This window comes from Crocodylus siamensis, chromosome 4 (assembly GCF_052110815.1).
Source record: "Crocodylus siamensis isolate JL-2025a chromosome 4, ASM5211081v1, whole genome shotgun sequence".
Classification (NCBI taxonomy): domain Eukaryota; kingdom Metazoa; phylum Chordata; order Crocodylia; family Crocodylidae; genus Crocodylus; species Crocodylus siamensis.
The window spans coordinates 212,162,887-212,186,977 of NC_143398.1; the positions used below are offsets into that span (position 1 = coordinate 212,162,887).

Consider the following 24,091-nt stretch of genomic DNA (forward strand, 5'->3'; position numbering starts at 1 on the left):
ACTCCATGAATTTTGTCAATTACACGCTTCTTGAAGTTAATGAGAAAGAGGGGGAAAAGGGGGAGAAAACTTATTAGATATGGTGAAAGTTACAATACATTTACAAGACTCGACAACACTGCTCTGGTCACTATTCAGATAGGATCAAATTCTGAACTGGAAAATGTCAGGTACCAGATCCTTGGCCACTACTCTTGTCACCCTAAAGTTACTATAGTTGTGGTGCAGAATAACTGTGGATTCTTCAGGATCATAGGAAAACAGAGCTAGAACCAACATAATTATTGTAGACCGCTGCACCAAATCCATGATTGTGTGGATTTCTGGAGGGGTAGAAATGTAACCAATCTATCTGTGCTTGCAAGCTCTTTCTAGCTGCCTGAATAACAACTTGGTGGTATAAGGCAGAGCAACCCCAAGATTTCTCTAGTTTTTGCTGAGGAAGGGACCAGTCAATAATCATCTTTAGAGTTGGGGGGCAAATAAAATAGCTATAAGACACTATACAGGCTCCTGGAACTCTTATTAATACAGACAGACTCAATGGCAGATGTAGAACCAGCATAGCTTGCAGGAATGGAGGCATGCTGGGCTGTTCCTAAGTTGTAGATTCCAGTTCATGGGACAGAGGGCAGCAATGTTGGGGTGCCTACAAGTACTAGAGATAAACATCAGGTTAGGAAAGATGCAAACACCCACCCCGTACATGTTAAGCTCATGTGCAGGTCACAAGAGACATTTAGGAGATGAGAAGGAGTCCACTGTAGGTGGGGGGGGGAAAGGAAGTTTGAGAAAAGTGTTTCTCTGACATTATTTTGGGTTTGACTTTTAATAAAGTGGGACAGTTTTAAAATGACCCTTGACTGCATGGTACAAATGGTGAGTGGTGCTTACTAGGAGACATGACAAATGTCATGTTAAATATGTAAATGGACTGAAATCTCCTCTGTGGACCTATCACAGTCACGTAGGCTGTGGCAGCTGAAAAGGTTTTAATAACTTGGAGATACGAGGAAAGCAGTGGTGGCTGCTGGACTGTGCCAACCATGACTTACTTTTCATGGCTCATTTATTACAGCAGACATTTCAAGACCCATCATAGACTCTTTGACTGACAAGTCTGACTTTTTCCAGCTGTTAGGTCCATCTTTTTTCTTTCTGCTTTTTTCAAGAATGCTCCTTTAAGGAAGTGGGAGAAGTAGCAAATTTGCTAGGTAGCAATGTAAATAGAAGCCACTCTCTTGCTACAGAATGGAACGTTAACACACTGGGTGCACAAAGTCACTCTCCAGCTTCACGGCACAGATGGCACCAGAGGACTGTTTTATCCTTTCACGCCAGGAGTCGGATTTTCTTGGCGCAACATCCATTGCTGGCAATGACCGCGTTGAAACTGCCAGTACCAAAGAGCTAAAGGTTTAAAATGTGTTAGTCAGAGGACTAATTGGGAAGGATGGTGGCTCGATGGAGGAGGGGGGTGGGTAATCACACAGATCAGATTCTCACATTAGTTTTCTTTACTGGTAGAAAAGTCTGACTGCAGTCCTCCTTTCCTGCGCACTCTTAGAACCCCTTCTCTTCACCTGCTAATGTTTTCCTAAGGGTTATTCATGGGGGACTAGTTTTCTTCCAAGAACCGAGTTTCTCACAGCCTTGCTGAACACACCTAGAATTTTTCCCCTCTTAACTTCTTCCTTCAAGGTTTTGCCCCACAAAGACCTTTTTGTCCATGGAGAGCTGGTGAAGACTGCCTTCTGAGCTTAACAACACAACACTGTTCTTAATTCAGTGAGAGTAACTGACTCGATTCAAACTGAGCCCTAGTCTTCTGCACAGTGCTGCAAAGTACTAGCCAGAGTAGGAGGGTCTGAACTCCTCCTGTAATACTCTACACTCATTGTTACCACCTTGGTCTCAGAAATGCTGATGGATCTGAATATTTTTGAAATGTAAGTTTCCATTGATGTTATGAAGAGGATCTGGGGAATGATTTGTTCATGCAGTCCTAGGCAGCTAATTAGGTGTGATTGGGTATTATTATTATTATTATTTTAAGGCGACCTTGAAGTATGAAAATAGGAGCTTGGAAAAAAACTTCAACTGAATATTAATGAAATGTGAACATGTGTTGTCTCCACATAAGTGAAAATAAAACCTGGCCCATTTTTGGTCCTGTAAAGATAGCCAGAGAGACTTTATATAATCAGGAATTTTGTAAAGGTGGCAAACATCTACACATGAGGTTACAATACATCAGAGAGTAAGGGCCAACCAAAGAAAGTACAGATCTCAGGCTGAGAGAATGGGAGGCCTGTCTGTCCTTGGAGGTTTCTGGGACTTGTATCAGAAGAGGAGATGACAAAGAGACCAGACCCTTAAAAGTCAGAGACAGCAGCCGCCCAGAGCACACAAAAGGGACTGTTCAACTTGTGAAAGAGAACACTCTTTTGCAGTTCACTCTGAATTTGATATGCTTTTGGCAAGTGTTTGAAACAGTCATAGATTTGGCAATCTTTTGCTAGCAGATTTGAAATGTTCAGTCCTTAAGAACTGCTGCATCATTAGGTTATGCAAAACAGGGTACAATTTTGTAAATATGCCATCTTGTACTGATTTGACATTTGTTCTATTATCCGAGAATATGCTAAAGGGAGAGAGACCTTCAGTTTCAGCCAAACCTTAACTTGTTTGTTGCGTGCTGATAAAATGTTGACTGCTGTGTGATCTTTACCGAAGCCAGTTAGTGCAAGTGTTCAGCTCTGGGCTACACTGAGCATGACAGGGGCGTTGGGAGAGGTGACTTGTACAATGACTAATAAGAACACGCAAGCATACTAATATACTGGATTTATTTACAGCCAGATGTGTCCAACAGTCTGATCCAGTACATCAATTGTTGCTTTTGGGTGCAACGGCCCACTTAACTTGTTACATTGAAATATCCTTTTTGGAAGCCAGAGCCTGTACTTTGTACACCTCTCACTGAGATGAGAGGGATTGCTTGGGTGAGAGCAAAGATAGAATATAGTTTAGAACAATCACAAGTATCCATGTTCAAGTGATAATCTATAGGGAATAAATTTGGTTCTTAATGTTTAGGAAATATATACAAGCAAATTTGTCTAATGTGAACATTAAGGTGAAGGAAGCAAAAAAACAAAAAAAAGCAGTGCTTTAGTTGGTCCTAGAGGCCTAGTTTCTCAGATGAATTTCATGCACAAGTCCTTGCTTATACTTGACTAAATTAGTCTAAGACCTGAAGGTCACAGAGTGAAGTTGAAACTAGTGAACTACTGAAAACTACTGAACAAGTAATGCATCCCCACCCCCACAATGTTCTCTTTCTCTTCAGCCTCTGATAATATGAAGGTTGGTTTGCTGGAAAAACGCTCTTAGTATGATTAAACTATCAGCTATAAGTAGTTCTCAGTGTGTGTGGAAACTGTGCCACCCAGTGAACGCTTCCTAATTGGTTTCGTCTGTGGATCATTACTTCTCATTTGTTTCTCTCAGAATGTTGCTGCATTAGTATTTCTCTTTGCCTTACTATGAGATCACTTTGCCTTACTATGGCCTTTACAACTTTGATATTTGCTAGCTTGTTTCCACTGCATCTTCATGATACCAACTCTTGTTTTCTGCTTTTCAGTGGGTTACTCATTTCTAGACAATGAATTTGATGTTACTTAACTTTTTTTTGTGGTTGCTCATATTTTGATAAATAAAGTTGTAAAGAGCTGTCAAGTTTCACTCAGCTTGGATTTTTGGTTTGTTTGCAATTTACAGCAGGCCCGATTCTTATTTAGAATAATGCTGATTTTACAGCACTCTGATAGTGTAAGGGGAACTTTAAACATAGCTACATGCATCGAGTTGCCCAAGAACAGGAAACTTCAAAGCAAAATCCTGAAGGTAATTGTTTTGGGACAACTGTGTGCAGATAAGCAGCTGTCCTGGGAACAAACTACTCTGCCACAGAAAGAAATTACCATTTAAATCAGCTGAGATATTCTTCCTGTGGCAGGGTAGTTTGTGTCAGTAGCAAGGTTTGCCCAAGCCTAAGAGCCCCATGTGTTAGCATGGTTAAGGCATACCTGTTCCTATAGCCTTGGGGGGGTCCACAGACTATGTCTGATGGGTCTGTGAAAGATGACTGTGATCAATCAGAGGTATGTGAATACCCACACTTAAAATCCAAAGGAATCTGCACTTCCATTTGAAATTTTTAGGGGTCCACAAATGAAAGAAGATGGAAAACCATTGATGAAGATTCAGATGTAAGGGATATAAACCTAATGTTATACAAGAAATCAAATTTGACACCCTACTAAGGAAGAATTAACTCTGGATTCTTTTTTGTTTACATTTATTTTTCTATACTATATGGTAGTTTAATACAGATGTAATCTTATCATGTAACTACATCAAAAAAAGGTAACACAAAAAAAGTTTACAAAGGGATGAGAGACTGATAAAGAAGCTGTGAGTACTGTTAATGGAGGGATATTAGTGCTTAACCTATGCTTTATCTCAGTATGTTGAATTTCTCACCAGGTCTACTTGTTGGTAGTCTCTGTGCATCCTGGAGCATTATCATATTTTCTTTGCTTGTTCAAAGAAATTTTCTTCTCTCCAGTCTGAATTGCCTCTTTACAGCACTTAGTTGCAGTTGCAAGTCTCAGCAGTTATTCTATTCGTAGTTGGCACACTGTCACCAAGCTTTAAATTTGTCATGATTAATTTTAGTCCCTGCTTTTCACATGTCGAAATTATTCTAATTGCCAAAGTACAGATTACCTTCAGTTTATTTTGATTCAGTATTATTTTCTTGGCGCTTGTTTTTGGATGGGGGGAGAGGTCTTTGCTGTTGTTTTTATTCTGGTTTCTTGTTCTTTGTAATGTCCCAATTTTTAAATGTCTTAGTCCATCATTTTTGCTTGGAAATGATAAGGATGCTTCACATGGATGTAACCACAATAAATTGTAGTGTTCAGTTGAACAAAGTGCTGCATGCAGTGTCTTTGAGATATAGTAGTATATACTACTGTAGGACACAGAGTTGCCATGGTAATACATGTTTTAATGTTTGCTGGATAGCAATGAATACCCATGGCAAGCCTAACTCTGCAAGCAATCCACATGGCAGCAATGCAGTAGATGGGTATCTCCCTCACTTAACTCTGCTGCATGGGAATACTCAGGTTACTTTGCAGCCATACCCAGCATACAAAACCCAGACAAGAACAGAGCAGCTTGAACCTAATGTAGTGTCCTTGTATCTGAATGTTACTTTGTTTATTTGTATCCAAAGGACCCCTGATTTTTGTTAACTGGAATGAAAGTGAGTTGGTAGCAAGCCATTTATTAAATAATAGCACTTTTTTAAATTTCAGAATTCAACAGTAATGGCCAGAGCTGAAAATTTTAAGCAAGTTGAGTATCTCCTTATTCATGGAACAGCAGATGGTGAGTTGCAGTTAATTAGACATTTTAGTATTACAGACAGGTTTGCAATTCTACTACTGACAAAACAAAAGCATGAAGGGGCAAGGCTGTTACATTTGCATCAATAAAATAATGTGGCTTTCTACAACTAATTTGTCTTCTAGTAAGCAGGGGAGTCTTGGATTCTAAACAGTCCTGTTTGTGTTCTTCTCATTGCTATGTTTTTCCCCAGAGTGATGCAAAAGCAGTTTCTGCTTTTACCTTTCCTTTCCCTTTTTTTTTTCTCATTTCCAGATAACGTTCATTTTCAGCAAGCAGCACAGATCTCCAAAGCTCTTGTTGATGCTGAGGTGGAATTCCAGGCAATGGTATGGCTCAGTGCTTATAACAAATGTTGTCAGGGTTACAGTCTCCCTTCATAGCTGCCTGGGAGAGCTGTTATTCTTACTTCTATCATCACAGAAAATGTGTGTGTGTTATAGTGAGACATCAGTAGCAACTTACCCATTAAGCTTGTGTTGATCTGTACTTAAACAAAGACTAAAATGCCATGTTTTGCCTCTGGCGACTGAAGCTGGCCCCCAGAAATGGCACTCTGTTTCTGCAGCAGACAGCTGAGGTCACCATATACTTTTTTTTAGTAACAGACTCGATAATTTGTGCATAAAAAATATTTTCAAATGCAACTTTTTTAAATGTTCACTGATTTTTCCTTCCTTTTCTCTATCTAAATGAGAACCCAGTGTATGCATGTGAAACTCCAGTTTTCACTTAGACTCTGATAACATCTCATTCTTAAGCCTGTAGTGAAAATTTGGTTTTGTGGACATTAGAGTCTTTTTCTTTGTTTGGGATAACCTAGCTGAGCAACGCCAAAATTAGGTGACAGCTCTCTTCATATTCACCATCTACTTCCTTCTGCTGATACTGCATATGGCAGCCTCAGGTTCTCTCTCTCTTATTCTGTCCTAGCAGTTGGTAAATGATGTTTAAGGAGACAGGTGGAAGGAGAATTGAAGCCCACGCTGTTGTTGTCAGTTACAGAAGTATCTTCTCGTTCACAGACGCACAGTGGAGGCTTGACAGGTTGAACAGGATTTGAAGGGAAAATCCAGTTCTGAAGTCTTCCAGGAAAGGAAGAAGGGTTTTTGTGAGGCTGTTTTTGTCATCTAGGCTGCACAGAGAGGTTTTACAAGAAACAGTGCTATCAAAATTGGTACTAAAACTTGGGAAATTTCCCCTTTAACTCAGAGTTAAAGCTGATAGACTACATGGCTGACCGACAACCCACACAGAGCAAGGAAACAGGCAGTGAAATATCTTCATTCCCTCTTCCTTACACTCCTTAAGTCCCTTAGTAACCCAGACTGCCCCCATCATGTCTCCAGCCTCATTCTGAATCACCCCTGATCAGCCTTAAACCATAATGTTTACTGGTTGCATATTTTTAATTGATATTTATATTAAGTATTTCTATAGAATCTATCAATTACACTTTTTTACTATGGAGCAAGTTAAAATATTATTTGTATTTTCTTTTCCACAGTGGTATACGGACAAAGACCATGGCATTGATGGTCAGGCGCACAAACATATCTACACCCATATGAGCTATTTCATAAAGCAGTGTTTCTCATTGTCTTAGCACCAACGTACATTTCACATTATATCAGGATTGATCAAGTTGTTAATAGCAATTTGTCCAGCTGATTCTCCTTCCATAAACTTGCACTGAGCCACTATAACTTTATGAACATCTGAATGAAGAAATTAAAGGTTTGTTAAATCCTTGTAGCCTGTCTACACACAATGAAATGTTAATTTTTATGACAACCTCTGTTGCCAAGCAACCATTGCATTTTTTTTTTATTGAAATGTGTTTAAATCAGGTTTTTATCTGCACCAAAATGTTTACATGTCCTTTGCCAATTTTTTAAAGTGTGGTACTTGAATTGATACCTTGTCATACTTACTGCTTCCAGTCTGAGATGGAAAGATGCATGGTCCCTTTCACTGATTGGTGATACTGATTTTGACCATGGATAATTTATCATGGATATGTTTTTAAATAGAGTAACTAGCTGAACAGGGGCTGGGAAGTTCAGAAGGCTAAAGCAGACATTTTATTTAAGTTTTCTGAAATCTGATTGCTTTTACAAAGAACCTAGATTAAACTTTCAATAAAACCTTTTTGCAAAAATTATCTTATGCTTGACCATCTCTGCTAAAACCATTCATAGGGATGTAGTAATGTTAGTATTCCATTCATTGCAGAGAATCCTTTTGGATTTTTTTCCAGACCAATCCTTTCTATGAGTTGATATGACATATATACTGTAATACAGATACATGCATGTGTGTGACTATTCCTAAATATCTTGTGACCCTTTAACAAAAATTATGGAAAGTAATTTTAGCAAAGGTCTTGAGTAATACCTGCCAGAACATGGGGGCTGAATTTTGCTAATACCTAAAGGCGAGCAATACTATCAAATTTACTAGTTACTTAATAAAACAGAGCCTTATTGACTTTAATAGAATCTGCTTTAGTAAAATCTGAGGAAGGATCTCTGGTCATTTCATTAATTAAGGGCTAAGCTAGCTGCTCTTGTTCTGCCGTAAATGACACATACACAGGTAGTTACTGTACAACTATTGGGCAGTAAAACCCTTATGTCCTTTACCAATTTATCTCAGATTTATTAGTAGAGGTTCACTTGGGAATCTCCACACTGCTAAAATACACTTCAGCTCTAAACTGTTTGTTTCCTTAATTTCCCAGAGTGCTTTTTTTTGGTAAACATAAGTAGAAAAGGAAGCATTTCTTTTAAAGGCAGCACAGCAACATTTGGGGTACCAAAGTCTGTCCTATATGATATGCATAGTCATCTTCCTATCTATCTAAAATAACAACAACAAAAAATCATGTTTAGTTATATAATATTCTAGTGAAATATTACCTCCTTTTATAGCAGCATTAGCCTTTAGTAGTATCATATCATGTTGTACATTGGTTCTGTACTACATTTAGTGCATTGACAACTAACACACTCTTATTATGAACCTACTGTGTCCATAGAGAGTTTTTGTAACAGTAAATGTGAATGCAGAAGTAGCAGTATAGTCAGATGATAATGTTTGCCTGCTTTAACTTTTTCTTCTTGTACATGTCCATGAATGAAGACAAAAGATCAAATTCTGGTACAAAATAAGGATAAAACTTTCACAAACACTTTGAAAATTGTATAAGCAACTCAGCCTTGTGTCAGAATAACCAGTCTTCTGTGAAACAGGGAGAAGGTTGCATGCATTATAGTGCTGGCTTTAGGTTCAAGTTTTTGTTCAAGATCAAATTTTCCTAACATACCATTGAGAACTTTGGTAAAATGTGCTATAGAAATACAAAGTATCTTTTTTTTTCCTAAGAGGTGCATAATATCAACCAAGCTACCAATACTACAGCATTAGAAAATAGTCTTTTTTTTCACAACCCCTCTGCTACCCTCAAAACCTTGACTTCTCACAAGTGAGAATAAGGTAAGTAAGAACATAAGAACTGCCGTATTGGTCCATCTAGTCCAGTATCCTGTCTTTGAGAGGAATGGATATTTTCGAGCAGTGGCTGACATTTTTTGGCAGATGTGCCACAAATTAGCCCCACGTCCTTCCCAATTGCCACTCCAATCCCCTTACCTTCCCAGATTTGCTGCTCTGCTTTCTGCTCCTGGCTCTGTACTGCCTGCCCAATGTATTACTTTGCTTTCTGCTTTCTCCCCTACCTGCCACTGTGCTGCCTGTCCCTTCTCTATCTGCTGCATGCCACATGCAAAGACTGTCCATGCCACTTGTAGCAAACCTGCTTTAGAGGGCAAGCATTAAACCAGGTATATCTAGGTGATCTATACTTTCCCTGGCATCCACCATTACTGGTTTTGAGATGCCAGATGATACAAAGACAGTCAACCTATAGAAGTGATAGCAAAATCCAGGACTTTTCTTCCCTGATGGATGGATCAGCGCAGTAAGTATTTTTTTTTAAGTGACAAGTAATAAGTCAACTGTGGAACTCTATTGTGTATAAAACAAATTTCTCATACATAATAAATATTAGAGCTCCATTAGGAATCTCTTGGTATTTCTTGATCAATGATCATTGATATCAAAAGAAGAAATGCCTTTTTAAAAAGGAAACTTTAGAACCTTATATTGTGGTTTACATTCCTTTAATAGGAACAACATGTAGTATCCTCCACATTTTGCCTACTTTAACTATTTTCGTATCTGATGAAAAAGTTCTATGAGCTCTAGATATGCCGATCTCTTTTGTTTTCTTTTACTGTGAAGCAGAACAAAGCATTATGTTAATTATCTTAAATTATATTTGCTTTATCTGACAAGTTACTAATAGGAGTTGGCTGAAAACTTATTTGAAGTGTAAAGCTGCAGTATTAATCGTATAAAAAAGGTCTTATATTTTTATATCCTGTAGGCATATACTGCCCTGCATTCTCCTCCTGTATTATATACTTAGTGCCAGTCTGTTGCAAAGAACTCAGAAAGACCACAACAAGCCAGATTGGTAAAACAGGTGAGCATGGAGAGAGGAAACATAAGGAGTGGGTTTCATCGTAGAGCAGAGTGAAACCTGAGGTGTGGCTTAGCTAAGTTGAGGCACTAGAAAAGAGTTGGATGCTACATGGAACTCGTGCTGTTTCCAGCACAGAACTCTGCCAACATGAAACACCAAGCGTCACTCTGGATAAGGCATTCCACCTGCCCCTGTGGAGCAAGGTCAGAGTCTCCAGACTCCAGGCCTGCTATCATCAATAGGTTTAGCATTAGCATCACTGCCTGAGCCAGTCCAGGCAATGTTATAAAAAGGAAGAATTCAACCTACTGAATAAAGGAAAGTACTTGCTAAGAGCTCCAGACCTAATTATGTGTCTAATTTTATCTGCAGTCAGTCACTGTATACTGGGTCTTTGCCAGCAGAGACTGGAGCACCACAGAAGCAGCCTACAGTAAAGCTTGGCCAGTGACCATAATACAAATAAGCTGTGTGCGTGAGAGTATATACAACAGAATCTGAACAGCATGCAGTGCTAAGCTGGTTTTCAAGTGTGTAGTATTCACTAAACAGCATGGAAGGGGAGGATGGAAAGAGCAGTTGCTCCACAGGACTACAGTGCTCCTTCCTGTACCTCAGTGAGGCACATAGCAGAGATTAGGAGCAGGCTGAGCTTGTTAAATACCCTACTGTATGTATCCAACAGAGGACATGGGAATTAATATATACCAGGCCTATCTGGCATAGATTATCTCAATGAAGAGCAAGTCAGGGGAGTGGGAACAAGACTGATTGTGAAGAACAACCTGATTTCTGGTTCGCTTCTGGGACAAAACAGTTTTGAAGCCCTGACACCTCCCCCACCCGGATAAAAGACAAGTTTAACACTTAGACGCAAACTAATCCCGACGCGGAACAGAAAGCACAGCAAATGACTTGTGACCAAGCACAGGTAGCCAGCACACCCAGAGTGTTGATACTGTCATGGAATTCTACCTGAACATAGAGGTCCTCCTTCACAGAACAGCTGGCAGAATCAGGACATAAATTTGTCAAATTATTCATTACAAATGTGCACTAACCTCAGATCTTCAGACTCTGAGAACAAGTGAAACATTTCCAACTATCTACCTGATGCACTCTTTCAAACATATAACGCAAGGCAGACATTGTAGCATGTGCATTCACATCCTACCGAACAGACATTTGATCCATGTCTTGTAAAAATGAAAAATGAAGAACAGTTAGGATAAATATTTATTTTCACATAACATCTCTTATTTGTGAAAAACACAATAGTCTATTCACATGTTCACATTACTTAAACTTTTATAATAAATTACATCCATGAAATTTGGTAATTTTGACCAGGAATACGAAATTAGAAGTAAATATATAACACTACATTTGCATTATATTGTGTGTGGTTTCAAAATGTTGAGATTAACATTGAAGTAGCTTTAAAATCCACACAAGAACTGAATGACTGTAAAAAAATATTCAAATACTGAACAGAAGTACAGAATGCCATTGAATACACTGATTTCTTAATATCCTAAGAGTTGGTCATGTGAAACTTCAAATACATTTTGATCATCTGTAACAGAAAGTCAGCAACATATTAAAACACCAGCAGGCTGCTTCCAGGGACAAACTGGTATTATACTTCTATTCTAATTTCAAAACAATTGGAATGTTACAATGTATCAAGTACACAAAACCAAAGCATTTATACCTTAATGCATCTGTATTTATTCATAAATTTATAAATACAAACAATAGTTTTAGTAAATGTAAATCCTTCTTTGCATCCATTAAATATAATTTCCATAAAAATGACCTTTAAAGGGCTTTAATAATACTCAGTAGAGTTTAAAACAGTGAGCCTATTTATTTGCAAAAGAATGCAGTTACAGTCTTTTCTGCAGTGGCTGAATTAGTAAAAACAGAGTTAAAAGGAATGTTTTAATGTGTTGACCACATTGGCTATGAAAAAATCATTCCTGTCAGCTCCAGGAAGAGATTAATGGAACAACTAAGAAACCTTAAAGCCCTGTAAATTAATTACTGTAGAGACTGCAAAACTATTGCCTCATTCCTAGGACTTAGAATTCCTTAATCATTTTAAAATTTGTTTTAAAAAAATAAAAAAGTAAAAATAGTGACTTCTAAATAATGCTTTGAAAGCCTGATCTTGCAGTCCTTGTTTACACAGAAATTTGGCTTGAGTAAGAATCGGGTCCATAACAAAATCTGTTTGGTATGTACTGGAAAGACTTATTTGTAATGGCTTTAAGCCATGTCTTAATTTGCAATGTTGAGCTTTATTTTTAATCAACATGCATTTAATGGAAGAGTGAAAACTGCCTGTAACAAAAATAACAGGAGGACACCTCTAAGTCTCTAATACATTATTCATCTCTAGAGTAGAGAAATGCATGATTGCTAGTAGAAGAATAAATATGCAATTTAATGTGTAATTTTGTGGGTGGTATATTAGGTTGTAAACTAGAAATAACTGATCACCACTGGGAGGGTCAAAAACTGCATATTTCTGGTAAAGCTTTATATCTACAAAACTCCCACTAATATAAAATAATGGGTTCATTAACATTATACTGCAGGTTTGACCTACCATAGCAACATTTAATACAGTACATTATTGGATATTGTAATCACAGCTTGCATTTTTAGCAAATACTGTATAAATATTTCACATCAACAGATGTGATTTTTCAAACAAGGTGCAAGAACATATATATAGGATATGACTTTGTGGTTCCAGTTATGTAAAAAATTGAATATTAAATAGTCAGTTTTAAATCAAGGAAACTGCACAAATATAGGATGTGATCCTGCAATCCTCATTCACATGAGTAATCCTTGATTTCACTGGGACAACTCACATGGGTAAGGAGTATCCTAATTCACGGTTGCAGGGTCAGGCCAGTTATTATTTTAAAAATATCTTTACAGTTGGTTCTTACTTGTTAATTTGGGTCGTCTTAAATTATTAGAGCTAATTTGTAAAAAAAAAAAAAAAAAAAAAAGAACTGAGTCTCTGTTTCAAGTTAGTCTTGAATTAAATTAGATATTCAGGATTTGCACACAGGTAAAGTAGTAAAATACAGTACAAGCCTACTAGCAATTAAATAAAATTTGCAAGAAACTTTGCTTACTAAATTGATGGCATGAAATCCATACTGCTTAAATGTCCAATACCCAGCAAGTAAAGTGAAGATTTTGGAAATGGCTACAGTAGATTTTTTTTACACAGATATTTGACTGTGTAGACATTTAGACAACCATGAAATGAAACAAATATTGCACTACTTACATTACCTGTGCTAGTCTGGGATGAAAGACAAAATTTACAATGCATGGTCAAATCAGTTATATCAATGATTGTGGCACTCCTTTCATTCATTTTGTAAAAATAAGTTGAAGAACAAGTCATAGACAAGTCTCCCGGTCAACACCTTTCCCTGAGTCAGCTTTCTTCTCTCTTCTGATTTCAGCACTAAAAGGAAAATAAAGAGTACCTATTAAAATAGTGCTATTATGCTTGCTAGTGTTTTAGCTGAAAAAAACAGCACTGATTCTGTTTGTATTTACTTTTCATGCTGCATGGCACAAACTGGGAAGCAAGAGTGAAAATTGCTGTGTTGAATGGCACAGAAGACATCACCAGCATTTTAGTAAATAAGAGAATAAACTGAAAATGCACAGACATACACATCAGCAAGCATGCAAGCAAAGACTGATCCAAGTTTGTTGGCAAATAGAACTGTTAATGTTTATTTAAAACAATGATAATGGTGCAGTTTTGAGACAATACCAGTATTTTGTAAAATGGCACAAACAAGAAGTCACAGTAATTCTTTGCTACAAAGGGCAGTCTCCGTCATCAGTCTACATCTATGAGAAATCCTACCTGATGAGAAGGTATACTGTGGAAGCTAATTTATAATTATTCCATGCATAGGGACCTACTGAAATTGTGAGTTCATGAAATTCATTAAATTCAGCATTGCCCGCAAAAGCAGGCAATGCCTCTATGGGCTGCCTCAGTCAGTCAGAGGTGTTGGGGAGAGGCCACCATTTTCCACTTGTGAAATAGCTGCCAAACTCCACATTCTGCCTGCAAAACTGGGGGGGGAGCTCCCTCAAATTTGATAGGTCCCTATCCATGCGTACCTCTCATATCTTCCTATCTTCAGGAAGAAACCCAGTTTCAAGACTATTTTTTTTTAGTTCAAGTCTCTGATTAAGCACATACTTGAAAAGGTTTTTAAACGGTATATCCCAGCCATGCACAAGTTGGATTTTGGCAAAACAGTAACAAGAACAACCTTTCACAGCTTGGACTCAAATTCTGGCATTATTTTACTAGAAAATAGAGATGATTTGCCTTGAGAAAGCAGTATGCAATATTTGGAAGCTTATATTCTTTTCTCTGCCAAGAGTCCTGTTTTTATGAACACTTGCACCAGAAAAAGTCACATTATATACAAAGAGAATTGCTGTGGACCTTAGTTGCATTAGCAGAAACTTGAAGCTGTTTCCGAAGTGCAGGTGATTCAAATACACCTTCAACCTGGCCTGGCAACCAAATTCATGGTATATATTTCTAGAATACCAACCTGCAAAGTACATGTAATGTACTGAGCTCCATGGGAACAATCCCCTAATGGAATGAAACAGGCAGTTTAAAATTACAAAAAGGTGAGACTGTTTTTCAAAGGAACCTCCAAAATTGTTTCTCTAAAATTTGAGTGCATAACCATTTGGACACAATTGCACAGATTTCCTTATACAAACAGCTCTTTAAGGATAAAGTTAATCCCGGACAGTATCTATCCCTGTAGCTATGGCAGCTACAAGGGGTGCTTCTGGAAACATCCAGAAGGTACTAATTTCAGCTAGGAATTGGTCACCCTGTTTAGAATAGGGTGTTTACCTGTTTGCCTCATTACCTCACAGTAATGTCTATATGGGGAAATAAGTGCACAATAAGTGAGGGTATGCATGTATAGCCGACTACCTGCTTTTCACTAACTTTGAAGTGAATGCTTAGGGCTAACTCCTGTTTCACCCACTAGGCATTTAAAGCATGGCTGCTGGCAAGGTCCTAGTATACACTAGCAGAATCAGGGAGGCATCCTACATTACCCATGTAAGTAAATATTTCTCCAGTACTTTCAGTGGATCACAAGCATACAGGCTTGCGCCCCTGCAGATGACTATTTTGCCCATACATTTCAGTGGGCAGCACTTAAGGTGGAGTTATGTTACACTTCGCCCATACAAAACTGTGGAATGTTAAACAGTGTTCACAGCTGGAACGCGCTGTGAGCAGTCGTGTGTTGAGCGAAGATTGGCTCTTGCGTGCATAGCTCCGTCTTGCCACTAGAGGGCTGGCGAACAGGGGCACAGCCAGGAGCTAGGGAACCTGGGCTCAACCCCTGCTCTAGTTTGGGGGCAGAGGGGAGCTGAGAGTGGTGCATCCTGGGTTGTTGGAGGACTGCAAATTGCTTGTTTTATCCCTGGAGCAGGCTGAAGTTACCCTAAAACAAGCTAAGTAGTACAGCCCAGCCTTAACCCTTGCCTGACATGACATAACTTTCAGATGCTCAGAGGTCACTTACTTTGCACAAGTCAGCAAGCTTTAATGTGCAGACACTCACATTTTAAGTGTCCTTAATTAAATGGCCAATACCCAGCAAGTAAAGTGAAGATTTCTGCAGTGGCTACAGTAGATTTTTTTCACAGATATTTGACTGTGCAGACATTTAGACAACCGTGAAATGAAACAAATATTGCACTACTTACATAACCTGCGCTAGTCTGGGATGAAAGACAAAAATTTACAATGCATGGTCAAATCAGTTATATTAATGACTGGCACTCCTTTCATTCATTTTATAAAAATAAATTGAAATGGCCAAGAACAACACCCCCCCAGGTCATCATTGCAGCCTGCGTACATCCCCACAATAGCTGGGATTCCTTTCAATCATTTTGTAAAAATAAATCTGGTTTTCAACCTTTTTTCATTTGGAGACCCCTAAAAATTTTTGAATGGAGGTGCAGACCCCTTTGAATTTTAAGTGTGGACATTCACATACTTTTTATTGATCATGGTTATCTTTCATGGATCCCTTACACATAGCCTGTAGACCCCCCCAGGGGTCTGCATACCAGAGGTTGAAAACCACTGATATATGTGTAATGTGTAACTTCACCCTTAGATGCCTCCAGAACTAGATCATTGTGCCTGAGATTTGTGGTTTCCCAATTGCTCCAATGGGAAATTTTATCTCGTGTCAAGATTCTGCGTGCTCAGATTCCAACTTCCTATTGAATGCCTGAGCCATATGCATCTTAGTGGTGGGGAGGGGAGTAGTTTTTGGTTTTTTGTCCAGGCAGCTAGACATCTACATGGCAGCAAAATGATCCTCCTCCATAAGTGGCTAGAGTACTTGCTCAGGATTTATGTTTTAGACCTTCCTCAGTCAATGGTAGAGGGCAGAAATAAGGAGCCCTCCTTTCCAAGACTGTGTTCCTCTCATTTAACCACACTCCCTCTGGCTTACCCTCCTTGTGGCCCTACCTATCTTTACCCCTTCAACAGGACCAAAAGGATGCCCTTGGTAATGCTTACCCCAAGGCCTCCCACCACCATCACCACAAAAAAAGGGGGGGGGGCAGGGCAGAACCCACTATCTCAAGCTTCAGGTACAATTATACTGGTTGCCTGGGGAATTACTGCAGAATAGCCAGTATGTTGTCAATTCACACTTTAGCTCACTGGGCATGTCTACACACACATTTAGCCATGACTAGATTTACTGCACAGGAAGCAATTTTGGCTAGGTGTTTACATGGGCAGGGACCTGGCAGAAAATTTGCTGCCAGGTGCCTTCAGCCTTGCCACGTGCCCCTGTGGCCACCAGAGGGAGCTTCAGGGTCCAGCCCCAGCTGCCAGCACCTGGCAGCCATCTTTAAAACCCAGCCCCACCCTGTGCTCTCTGGGCAGCCAGTTCGTGTGCACAGAGGAACAGTGTGGCATGCACAGAAGAAAGCATGTGGCAGCTGTATTTGCACCCCTTCTGCTTGCCTGCATTACAGTTACCCCAGCCCCTGGCTCTGGAAGCGAGGAACAGGGTCCCCCGATCCTGCTAGCCACCTGAGTTGTCCTGGTGGTCCCCCATGCCAACTGTTGCCTGGCCCATGGCCATTTCACCCCAGCCAGCTCCCTCACATGCAGCAACACCTGCCCACCCAGGGGCCGCAATGCTGATGAGAGGCTCCAGGAAGCCACCACCAGAGCTGCCATTGCCCTCCTGGGCCTCCAGCCCCACTGCTTCTGGGCCCACCATGCCAGCCAGCACTGGTGGCAGCACCTGGGGCAGCAGAACTAGGATGATGAGCAGTGGATCAATGGCTTTTGGATTACCCAGGCCACCTTCACAGACCTGCTTCACTAGCTCTGGCCCTGCCTGGAGTGCCAGGATACTAGAATGTGCCTGCCCCTCTCCACTGACACCTGCCTGGCCTGGCACTGCTCAAGCTGGCCACACTTGCCAGCCTGCAGTAGGTGGGGCAGTTGTTTCGCATAGGCAAGGCCATCGCCAAGAAGGCTGTCCTGGAGGTGTGCAGTGCCATCCAAGACGTACTGGCAGACACTGTCGTCCCTGTCCATGACCCCCAAGAAGCAGTTGCAGTGTATTGGGGCCCTAGATGGTACCCACATCCCAGTGACCTGCCTGCCCCATGGAGACCACCCCTGTTATAGCTGCAGGGGATTCCACTCTGTGGTCCTGCAAGCCATCGCAGACCACTAAAGGATATTCACATATGTCAGTGCCAGCTGGCCACTTTAATTGGGCCTGGTCCACTGTGCCTTTGGCCGCCTTAATTAGCTGCTGGCACTCCATCACTGCCCACCTTGAAATGGCCAAAAACAACCTACCCCAGGTCATCATTGCAGCCTGTGTACTACAAAATATCTGCAAGGCCTGGGGAGAGGTGTTCCATGAGGCCTGGGCAGAAGAGGCATGGTGTGCAGAGGCAGCCTGGCAGTAGAAGCATGAGCTGCGGCAGCAGCAGATCCCCCCTAGTGAGGCCCCACACCTGCCACTGGAGGGCAGGGTCTCAGATGTGGGAGGCTCTGGTGGACCACCTTCTGGTACACCCCTTTTAGCCCTCCTGCTACACCACTGCTGGCCCCACCACAGACCTCCTACTCTCTGCCCACCCTCAGCACTACACACATGCCAGGCCTCTTGATCCAAACAAGAAATCTTTATTCCTATCACAGTATCCTATTCCCTCCCATCATCCCCACTCAGCACAGAGCTTCTTCCCTTCTCCCTCTCTAACTCTTACAGCCCCACTCCCTCACCACTACACAGAGCCCCTTCACCACCCTCCCCACCTACTTACAATAAAAAACCCTCTTAGTTTCAACACTATTTACAAGAGTCTAGGTTTTTGTGTCCCAGAGTGGGGGACCGTGGGATGGAAGCACCTAGGGGGCAGAGCCTGGGGCCAGGCAGACAATACCCTGGCCTCAGGCTGTGCCCTTGTGGGTCCAGGGTCCATGGCAGCCACAGTAACCATGGCAGGGGCCTACTGGAGGGTGGCAGGTGTCTGTCAGGGGGCCTGTGGGGCTAGGGCTGAGGGTTGGGCACTGGCCGGCATGCACAAGACCACCAGGCTCAGGATGGTGTCCAGGGTCTGGCAGTCATTGTCCTTGGCCTCCACCAGGCTGGTGGCCCACTGGGTTCTGGGCACAGGCAGCCTGCCTGCCCCACCCCCTTCCCAGGACAGGCTAGGCTGCTGGCAGCACCTGCTGCTGTGGCTCCAGACCCCATTCTCCACCTCACCCCACAGGCCACCCAGCCCACAGTGCCTGGGATTGGGGTGCATGAGGCTCCCAGATGATGGGGATGAAAAGCTGGTTGTGCCACCACCCTCCCTGTAGGAGGTGCCCTGGGGCTGCCCCCTGGCCCTCTGCTGTGCTGCCCCAAGCATGCCACTGCTGTGCATGCCCTGGCTGGTGTGCAATGAGCTGTTTGTGCAGGCTGAGGGGTGCCCAACCCACTATGCCCTCCTGCTGCTGATCCTCATGGTACCTCAGGAGAACCTGTGCACCTGGTACAAGACCACGAGCTACAACAGTGTGGGGGGAAGCCTGGACTGCTCCGCTACCTCCTTTGCCACCTGGAGGGTTACCTGTGGTAGTGCTACACATTCCTGCCCCACCTCCACTGCTGAGGAAGACATTGCTACTGGCATTGGTGTGAGAGGCCCCTGGCTGTCTAGCTGTTGGGGCACACGCTGCACAATAAAGTTTTTCACTGTGTCCCTCCTCTCTGTGTGCTGTAGTGGGGAACCCAGGGCCAGGGGAATGCCAGTGGGCCAGGTAGGGAGAAGGGGCTAGGGCCAGGGGCAGGGATGGGGAAGGGCCCTTCTGCCAATGTACGGCTTACCATGTGTCATGGCAGTGAAGCTGGTGACTTGATGCAGTTCTCCCCGTTAGTGATGGCATCCAGCTATGCCCAGTGTCCTTAGCCTGCAGTGTGCAGCACACTGGTGCCTGGCCTGGGGCCTCCCCCAAAAAGGAGCTGGCACAGCTGACAGCCAGCAGTGTCATAGCCAGACATTTCTTGTGGCAAGGTCTGGAGCTATGCAGTGGGTAAGGCAGCCACTGGCCAGGGCTCCCCAAGCTGCCAGTGGATTAAGCAGCAGAGGAGCTGGTCAGGAAGCTGAACACCTGAGAGTCCCTCCTCTGGTGATGTGTCACCTGAGGGGTCAGGACAGGGTGGGGGCTCAGGGGCCCATGCTGGTATAAATTGCATGGCTGCAGCCTATGTCCTAGGGTGCCAAAATACAGGTTAGCTGTCACATAAAGGGCATGGTCTTGCATGTACAACTGGACTGACAATTGTGGTTGGTCATAGTCACCCACTGTGCCTGCAAGGCCTTGATCTTGATGTGGCATTTCCATGCCAACTGGGAGTACCCTTGCTCCCGCATCCCACCTGACAGGGCCTCATAAATGTGAGCATTAAACATCCACCCCACTTAAACTGCCTCTGCACCTCCATGTTGCCCCAGAACACCATGAGGTCATCAACCTCCTCCTGGCTCCAGCTGGGGCCCTGGGTGGATGGCATGGGTGTGCGCATGCAGGCGAGGATGGACCTGGACAGGGAGGATCAGGAGGACATGGTGGGTCCTGCACCGGCTCCCTGAACCTCTGGGAGGTTGTCATGCTGTTGCTGGCTCTGGGCAGCTGCCAGCAGTACCCAGCACAGGTGCATGGCACAGGACTGGGAGACACGTGGCTAAGGTTATGCCCCACAGCACTTGTAGTCACAGGGCAGTCTGCTGGGGGTGTGCAGCATGGAGGTGGTGCTGGCCCTGCTGCACTGAGCTGGCCACAGGTGGCCCTGGGGGCTGGCAGGCCTGACCAGAGGCTGCAGCCACAGGCTCAGCAGCACTGCTGGGGTGGTGGGAGGCAGGCATAGTAGGGCTGTGGCCTGCCCAGAAGACGTATACAACATGCAGTGCCCTCAGGCTTCTGTGCTGTGTGCCCCAGGACAGATTATGGCGGCTGGCTTTTATAGCCTGCAAACAGGGGCTGCCAGTGATGGAACCCAGCCCTGGAGCAGGACAGGCTCCGAGCCAAGAGCACTGTGGCTGGCCATAGTGGCTGGGCAGACCCAGCAGCAAACTTGCTGCCTGGTCATGTCTACACATGCGTTACTGAGCAGTAACTAATCACACTTAAATTTGCTACCTGCATTTGGGTATTTGTGGATAGCAAATTTAAGCACAGTTAAGGGAATTTACTGTAAAGTAAGCATGCACACATGTAGACGCTCATGCTTATTGTGCAGTAAATTAAGCAACTGCGCAGTAACACATCTGGTGTTGACACATCTACTGTATGCTAATCTCCCTGTGCAGACAAGTCAATAGAAATAGTGCCAATGATGCATCTCATCTAACAGCTAATATTAAGACTGGATTTTAGCTCCTCAATAAATTGCTTACAAGAAAAGGTCTCCTTTACTAAGTTCTTCGGTGTGATAAAATCCTAGGATCAATTAGGTGGGTATTTTTAGCAGAAGGAAGTGTTGGTATCATCATATGAGCCACTGATTACTTCATTTAGAATAGTGTATACAGTTCTGGTCATCTAGTTCTGAAAAAAATGTATTAAAAATGAAAACAGATGGAGAGAAGGGTAACTAGGATGATGAAGGAGACTCTATGACCAGAAAGAAGAGATTCGTTTAGCCATAAAAAGTGAAGGCTTTAGAGAGGATGATTCAGGAATTAAGTACCTAGAAGGATAAAGAAATCAAGTAGATACCAGCTGGCCATGAATAAGTTTAAACAGGACATTAGGTTTTGCCTTTCAGGGTTAAAGTTTGGAACAGCCTTCCAAATACGGTAGTAAGACAAGGAATCTAAGCAGTTTCAAGATGAATCTTGATAAATTCATGGCAGAAACAGGTGTATAGAAACTAGACATATCCATAGGGCAGGATCTCCCAAAATTTTGATATGGGGCCAGACTTTTTCTGGACTATAATTGGCAGTGCACTTTTCTGAATTTCACAGTATCCCAGTTGACAATCACTGAGATGGATCTAAATTCAGAAAAGATTTGGGGGGCAGGGCTTGAGGCTAAAAAAGCGGAGAATTTCTGATCTAGCTACTGCCACTTAAAGATGGTGAAGGAAGGCCCTGATGTGCTCTGCTTTTTCCACTGTTTGCCCCCTCCCAGCCCCTGACCTGAATTGCAGGGAGCAAGGGCAGCTCCTGCTACTGAGGCTGTTTCTGCAAGGTCTCACATACTGGAAACTATCCCCATAGTGCCTCCTCCTAGCCCTGAGAGCATGAAAGGATTGGAGGGGATGAGCTGGTCTGCACAGTACAGCTCTGTCTGTGCATCTGCCTACCCAGTCGCCACAGAGCAAGCTGTCTGAAACTGGTTTAAGATAAACCTGGCTGATTTGCGTCAAACTGGTTTATGAAACTTCTGTCCCAGACCTCTTCCTGGTTCAACTTAAATCACAGTCCCCCAGCATCCCAGTCTGCTTTCCAGCCCTGGGAGGGGGGGCAGGGGGAAGCAGGGACTGCCCCCCCCTCCCCCTGCAAACCCCAGCTGGAGTCTGGGGCCAGGAGGGGGGCTTAAACTTCCCTCCCTGAGTACAGAGCTGCCCTGCCCTGCCCTGCCCTGCTAGAAATTTACTGCTGGCTGCAACTGTAGACTACAAATCCCAGGAGGTACCTGGAAGCAGAAAGAGGAAATGATGAGCAACCCTGCAGAGTCCTACTGATATGATTCTGGACTTCAAATCCCAGACACCTCGGGGGCAGCAGGAAGAGGAAGTGAACACACTGCCCATGCTGCCTGTGTGCCAAGAGCCAAACTCTAGTAGCCTCCGGCTTCTGGCCTGAGCCATTACAGGCATATGGCTGCATTTCCTGAATCAAAAGTGAATGTCTGTCCACTTGTTTCTCAGTTTAATGTTTGCAGCTTAAACTAACCTGGAAAGACTGAGTCAATTCAGCCTCAGGCTTTTTGACTGTCTGTACTTAGCCATAGAGAAGTGAGGCTGGAAGGGATCTCAAGAGGTCATCTAGTCCAACCAGAGAGGCAACCTTGCTGTTATTAGGACCACACTCTAACCAAGTGAACTAACAGGACCCATTAGTTCTTACATAATTTAAATCTCATGACTAAGAACATCAGAAACAAACTCTAAATTTTAGGTTAAGTAAAAGGAGCATAAACAAGTATCAGGACACTAAATTTCTCATTTACTAGAATCCCACGGTTAAATTATCTCCTGAGTTACCTGCTCCATGTTACCAAATACACCATTATATACCAGCAGAGAATGTGGCTCATACAATTTTGAAATGACTATTCTTTCTTGCTGTTATATATATGTATTGAGAGACATGCATGCACGCACATGCACATGCATACACACACACACACGCACAATTGCTTATTTTTAAAAGTGTAGATAAATAAGTAACAGCATTCTTGCTCTGAGGAGCTAACCATATAAACTTAAATACAGAGGAACACTGATCTCTAAAGGTCTCACAAGCTAAAACCTTGTATGTTTTAGGTTCAAGACCAGTTTCTAATGGAGCTAAATGGAGAAACTCTTGTAGGTTCCTTGCTACAACCACAAACACAGAAGTCAAGTTTCCACAGTAATAAAGTTTTGAGCAAGCTGGTATTAATTTAAATAAGCCTCTAAAAAACAGATTTTTTTTTAGTATGAGCCAGACTCTGGATCCCTACATGCACTTCAAGTGAATGAGGCTTGCTCTAGAAACGGAGGGTAAAAGAATCTACGCTCAAGACTGTAGTCACTGAAATTTCAATCTATCCATTCCTGAAATTGGAATTCTGGTCAGGAGATCACTCCTGCTTCTTCTCCAACCCTTCACACAATCTCTGCAGACGGGTAGAAAGTTTTCCCTTGAACAGCCAAACTATGCCTTTTTGCTCATGTCTTTTTGTTCAGAGGGGCCCCAGCAGTTTAATTGTGATTAGGGCCTTCTGAGCCTACACAGAAAGTGGGAGAGAGAACACAGTCTCCACTGTGAGTATATTTGATAATAACTTACTATTAAAATGAAACACATAAGGGAGCTGGAGATGAAAACTATTGGTCATTAACCATTCATACCGTTCATCTTGTTTATGCTGTTTATGGACAAGAATGACACTGAAGAAGCGGCATGCTATTTTGGGGTGACAAAAATTAGGACCACAACTAACTCTGTTTAATTCCCTTACCTCATCTTTTGCCATAGGAATAAAAATGTGGATATTTCAAGTTGTCTGAAGTTGAATTCAGGATTTAGAAATTTCAGATACTTTAAAAAAAATTAAAATGTAAAACACTAATATAGGAAAGAAAAACATGTACACCAAGGGCAAATTTAGTGTATTCTTTAAAAACTTTGAATATGGAGACATTTAAAAAGATGTTCCAAGACACAGCTTGTAATATCAACTGTCACAAAATA

The 24,091-nt window shown here is 42.3% G+C and overlaps 2 protein-coding genes across 5 annotated transcripts in view; one reads left to right on the plus strand and one right to left on the minus strand.

Annotated features, from left to right (window-relative positions):
* Positions 1-7,648, plus strand: part of LOC149867543 (dipeptidyl peptidase 4-like) — a 72,570-nt gene extending 64,922 nt beyond the window's left edge. Inside the window, exons 25-27 of the mRNA XM_090041719.1 lie at positions 5,394-5,466; positions 5,740-5,813; positions 6,992-7,648. Of these exons, the coding sequence (XP_089897845.1) occupies positions 5,394-5,466; positions 5,740-5,813; positions 6,992-7,090 (246 nt within the window). The 3' untranslated portion in view covers positions 7,091-7,648. The remainder of the gene's footprint in view (positions 1-5,393; positions 5,467-5,739; positions 5,814-6,991) is intronic.
* Positions 7,398-24,091, minus strand: part of SLC4A10 (solute carrier family 4 member 10) — a 363,776-nt gene continuing 347,082 nt past the window's right edge. For 3 of the 4 annotated variants that reach the window (XM_090045612.1, XM_090045611.1, XM_090045610.1), the window contains exon 25: positions 7,398-13,532. In XM_090045612.1, coding sequence (XP_089901738.1) covers positions 13,466-13,532 — 67 coding nt within the window. In that variant the 3' untranslated portion in view covers positions 7,398-13,465. The remainder of the gene's footprint in view (positions 13,533-24,091) is intronic. The other variant, XM_090045613.1, reaches the window with a different exon arrangement.